We start from the raw sequence: 5,070 nt of genomic DNA, 5'->3' as shown, positions 1-5,070 counted from the left end.
CGGGTCTCGAACCCTCAGGCTCAGGCAATCCACTCACCTCAGCCTCCCAAAGGCGCGGGATTACAGGCTGAGCCACCGAGCCCGGCTAAGTCCCAACTTTTTTTTACTGGGATTGCTTAAAACAAGATGCACCTCTAAAGTCAAAGGCAAGTCAGGATAAAGGCTACTGGGGTAAAGGGCAAAGGTCAGCAGCAAGGGGGCCTGGAGAGGTCCCTTAGAGAAGGCCCCTTATCTCTTCCATGTCCTGTTACAGAATCTGGTATTTAGCAGGTGAGTGAGAAACATTTCTTATTTCTTTGACTCAAAGAGGTCCTGGAAGACCTCCTGCAAGTGGCAGGGGTCTCAGGAAACCTAGAGAGTTGACTGCCTGGCTACTTCTGGGTGAGGCCCAGGCTCACTACGGCTCTGCCTGTGTCCCTCCAGCAAATGCTGTATGTGGGCTCGAGGCTAGGTGTGGCCCAGCTGCGGCTGCACCAGTGTGAGATTTACGGCAGTGCCTGTGCGGAATGCTGCCTGGCCCGGGACCCATACTGTGCCTGGGATGGCGCTTCCTGTACCCGCTATCGCCCCAGCCCCAGCAAGCGCCGGTTTCGCCGGCAGGACATCCGGCATGGCAACCCTGCCCTCCAGTGTGTGGGCCAGAGCCAGGAAGGTGAGTGATGACAGGTATGGAGGTACGGACTGGGTGCTAACTCACCCTGTGACCTGGGCTTGATCCATGAAGTGTGTTCTCTGACTGGTCCTGTTATAATAGGCAGTGCTCAGTTTTCCTATTTGTGTAACTCCTGTCAGTGCATCATGGGTCCAGGGTCTTTGGACACAGTGACTGAATTGGGGATCAATGGACGCCTAGGTCTTTGTCACACTATAGGGGCTTCTGGGCTGTGGAAGTCAGTTGGTGGCACTGGAGCCTGGACCCATAGTACCCAACCTGAACCAGCCTCTGCTTCTCTCCAGAAGAGACTGCAGGACTCATGGCAGCCACCACGGTCTATGGCACGGAGCACAACAGCACCTTTCTGGAGTGCCTGCCCAAGTCTCCCCAGGCTGCTGTACGCTGGTTTTTGCAGAGGCCAGGGGATGAGAGTCCTGACCAGGTGAGTGAGGATCCTGCCTCCAGCCTCCATATGTCCTGAGGTGACTTTCCTCCCTGAACCCCAAACCCTGAGCCTTAGGAAGGGGTTTAGGAGGAATCTGCCAAGATCAGCCTAAGAAGAGTATATATTGGGCCCTGAGGTTCCTAGAAGGGGGTGCCCCTATTTCTGCCATCTGGGAATGCCCAGGCTGGATGTGGCTGGAACTCCCTCAGTCTCAGAGGTGAGCAGAAGAGAGGGAAGAGGTCCTGGCTGGTCAGGAAGTCCTCCAAGCTTATTCATACCTCAAAGGGGTCTTGAAGGGGGTCTCTTCTCTAGAGGTTCTTGGTTTTCCTCTGCCCCAGGCCTGGGTCCCTGATCATTGACACCCTTTGCCTCCCACCCCCACCCAATGCCTGGCCCCATACTTCCTCCTTGGAGTCCAGCTGTCTACCCAGGCCCTCTTCTCCCCTATCCAGAAAGGTTTGTCAACCCCAGAGATGGCTTCAGTCTGGGTCCTGAGGATGGGTGTGGCCTGGGAAGGGGAGGGCAGGGAGTGGGTTGATTATAGGAGGGGCTCTCCTCCAGCTTGGGAACTGGAGGAGGCCAGCCTTGGACCAGCTGTTGAGCAGGACACTGAGAAGTTTCCCCAAGGAGGAGGGGAACAACAAGATGGTGTTATACAACATGAACTAACAGTCCAAGCAATCCACCCTCAACATAAGATGCATAGACTAAAAGCCCAGACAGGATTCAGGTCAGAGGCAGACTGGGATCAGAATGGCACTCCTGCCCCCCTTGCTGTGATTGGCACTCAGCCCACCCTGGCTGAAGCTGTGGGTTCTCACTGTGAGGAGAGTGAGCAGTGAAAACCAAGATAGGGAAGGCCCAGTGTGCGTGTGTGTGTGTGTGTGTGTGTGTGTGTGTGTGTGTGTGTGTGTGTGTAGAGTGGAGTGAGTTTCTAAAACCTAGTCCTGGGGCTAGGTTTACAGTCTCCTCCTGACAAGTAAAGCCCCTCGGTTCCCTGGGAATGCGTACCAGGGCCTTCGGAAACCAAGATTGGTGTCCTTTGACTAGGGGCGAAACCAGTCAGTGGAATCCTTGAAAGTCCCCTTTGCTGGCCCTGTTCTGGGCTATGGGAACATGAGGCCCTGCCTGCAATAAGCTCAGGGAGGCCGGGCCTGCCAAGCTGCCAGGCCCCTCCTGGGAAGGAGGAACGGGAGATGAGAAGTACCCAAGCACTGGCCCCAAAGATGGCACATTTGGAAGAGCAGGGGACAGAGAAGCTGGTGGTACATGTCCTACCCACACTCCAGTCACGCCCTCCCACCACCCGGCAGGTAAAGACAGATGAGCGAGTCCTGCACGTGGAGCAGGGGCTGCTGTTCCGCAGGCTCAGCCGCCTGGATGCCGGCACCTATACCTGCATGACGCTGGAGCATGGCTTCTCCCAGACTGTGGTCCGCCTGGCTCTCAAGGTGATTGTGGCCTCACAGCTGGACAGTCTGTTCCCTCCGGAGTCCAGGCCAGAGGAGCCTCCAGCCCGGGGAGGCCTGGCGTCCACCCCACCCAAGGCCTGGTACAAGGACATCCTACAGCTCATCGGCTTCGCCAACCTGCCCCGGGTGGATGAGTACTGTGAACGTGTATGGTGCAGAGGCACCATGGAGTGCTCAGGCTCCTTCCGGGGCCGGGGCCGGGGCAAGCAGGCCAAGGGCAAGAGCTGGGCAGGGCTGGAGCTGGGCAAGAAAATGAAGAGCCGGATGCAGGCTGAGCACAATCGGACACCCCGGGAGGTAGAGGCCACGTAGAAAAGGGCAGAGGAGGGGTGGTCAGGATGGGCTGGGGCGCCCAGTAGTAGCCCTCAGCATCTCCCACCCACCCAACTAGGGCAGAGTGGGCCAGGATGTCAGATTGCTTCTTAGAAATAGGTGTCTCTGCCCCCACACTCCTACTGGGTCACCTACAGAAAAGACTGGGGGCCTGATGGAGGGACCCTGTGCTTGAGGCTTGCTCCCTGCCCTTCTCTGTGCTCTCAGTTCCAGGCTTGAGCCAGCACCCTCTGGCAGCTGGCAGCCCCATTTGTTCTCAGAGATGCCATTTGTTCTCAGCGATGGCCTGGCTTCCGGAACACATTTCCGGTTGTGCCCGAGGCAAGAGGGTTGGGTGGTTCTTTCTCAGCCTGCAGAACAATGGCCATTCTGAGTGACCCTCAGAGTGAGTGTGTGGGTGGGTCTAAGGGGGTATCTGAGCAGGGGGCCCTCAGGCAGCCAGAGAAGTGTAGAAGTGGTCTCTAAGTGAGCATCCTTTAAAGCACGCCTACCCTGACCGAGTTGAGGACAGAAAGTGGAGGTCTTGAGAAGGCAGAATAGCAAGACAACACTTCCTGTCATGCCTGAATATCTTGGGGCTCCCTGCCAAGGTCTACTACCTCTTGTCCATGTCAATATCACTGAGACATGGGATACCAGAGCCCTCTAGGACTTGGGGTGATCAGGGCCTCCAGTTCCACTTCATAAACCAGGTGAGGGGGTCTCACAGCCTGACTTCCCTTCCCTAGGCCTCGAGCTACCTGGCCGGATTTTCTGGGATGCTCACCCCTCTTGGTAGGATTCCCTACCCCACCATCTGAGGCTCCAGGCTGATGAGCAGGGAGAGTGTGTTTGGGGGAATGTCACCCCTCATCTCTATGGACTAGCAATGGGGAAGAGGAGCTGGAGAAGGAATGGCCTCTCTTTCCCAGGGTGATACATGCATGCCCCTAGCCCAGGGAGGCTGGGAATATGAAGCTCTGTGAGTTGCAGTCCTCAGGATCAGAACCAGGGCTTGGTTTAGGGCCACAGAGGATTGAGAGGCTACCGAGATTGAAGGAAGGTAGGAGACCTTAGCATGGGCTTTGGGACCCAGGCAGGAACAGGCATTCTCAAGGACTCCAAATGGCATCAATTAACTCAGGAGTCACCCAGATGACCAAATGTTTCCAACCCTGGAATCTCTATTTTCTGCTAAATGATGGTTCCTTCATTTAGCAAGAATTTATTTTCTTTTGAGGGGAAAAAGGTAGAGGGGGGGGAAAAGCTAAGAATCGGAAATCCTGCTGATTCTTGGGGTTGAGGCTCTGATGTCAAGTATGCATTCTGCCTGCGTGTGTCGGGGAGGTGTTTTTGCTATCAGCAGTTTCTCTGACTGGGGAACACAGGAGGAGGACTAACTGAAAAGCTGCTCCCAGCTTGCCGAGGAATAAATTAGGTGATGCACAAAACTCACTGGAAGGAGACAAAAGCATCAGGTTTGAGATTCCCTCCATTAAAAAATCAAGACAAAGAAAGGAAGAAAAAAGATTAAAAAAAAAAACAAGATAGGGCTTCCTGCCTCACTGAAACTGAAGCCCAGAGTGCTTTGGGTTTTATCTGTCCCACCCCATACTTCCAGAGAACTGAGATCTGAAGTAGTCACCTCCCCACCCTTGACTGTACAGTAAGGGAACTGGAAGCACTGAGATTAACCTAACAACACCTCGAGAATCTTTCCTGCCTGGGGGTGCTGTCCTTGGGATGTCAGCTGGTAGGAACAGAGGAGAGGTGGAAAAGGTGGGGGCTGGAGAACAGAAGGCAGGGGGAGACAGAGGGGATGAAAGAGGGAGAGGAGAGAATGCAGTGCTCCAGGAAAGGGTGTCAGAGCCGCAGCCAGCTCTGCCCCTCTACCCTAGGGAAGCCAGAAAGAACAACCAGCACTCTGTGGCCTTTAGGCTGGGCCCAGGCTTGGCAGACTTCAGGCAGGGTCCTCTGGGAAGATACCCTGGAAAATGGAGGGAGAAGGAGTACAAGATCCTGAACAATGAACACTTGCACGTGGAAAAGTATGGGCAGCTTAAACCAACCCAACCGCACCCACCCCTGTGGTGCTGTTATTAACCCCTGGAAATGACTTCTATGTGTGAATTCTATTTTTGTATTTGTATGTTGAGATGAGTCTGTGCTTTCTCTGTTTTTAGAGC

At 54.9% G+C, this 5,070-nt stretch overlaps 1 protein-coding gene across 1 annotated transcript in view; it reads left to right on the top strand.

The window, feature by feature from the left end:
- SEMA3G (semaphorin 3G) overlaps positions 1-2,999 on the top strand; it is a 9,578-nt gene extending 6,579 nt beyond the window's left edge. Inside the window, exons 14-16 of the mRNA XM_008054962.1 lie at positions 424-652; positions 958-1,097; positions 2,414-2,999. Of these exons, the coding sequence (XP_008053153.1) occupies positions 424-652; positions 958-1,097; positions 2,414-2,884 (840 nt within the window). The 3' untranslated portion in view covers positions 2,885-2,999. The remainder of the gene's footprint in view (positions 1-423; positions 653-957; positions 1,098-2,413) is intronic.
- The last annotated feature ends 2,071 nt before the right edge of the window (positions 3,000-5,070 follow it).

The sequence above is a fragment of the Carlito syrichta genome, unplaced genomic scaffold (genome assembly GCF_000164805.1).
Source record: "Carlito syrichta isolate Samal-C Ts95f unplaced genomic scaffold, Tarsius_syrichta-2.0.1 Scaffold301625, whole genome shotgun sequence".
Classification (NCBI taxonomy): Eukaryota; Metazoa; Chordata; class Mammalia; order Primates; family Tarsiidae; genus Carlito; species Carlito syrichta.
The sequence above is the reverse complement of the archived record's forward strand: the minus strand, read 5'-3'. Positions and strand labels throughout refer to the sequence as shown.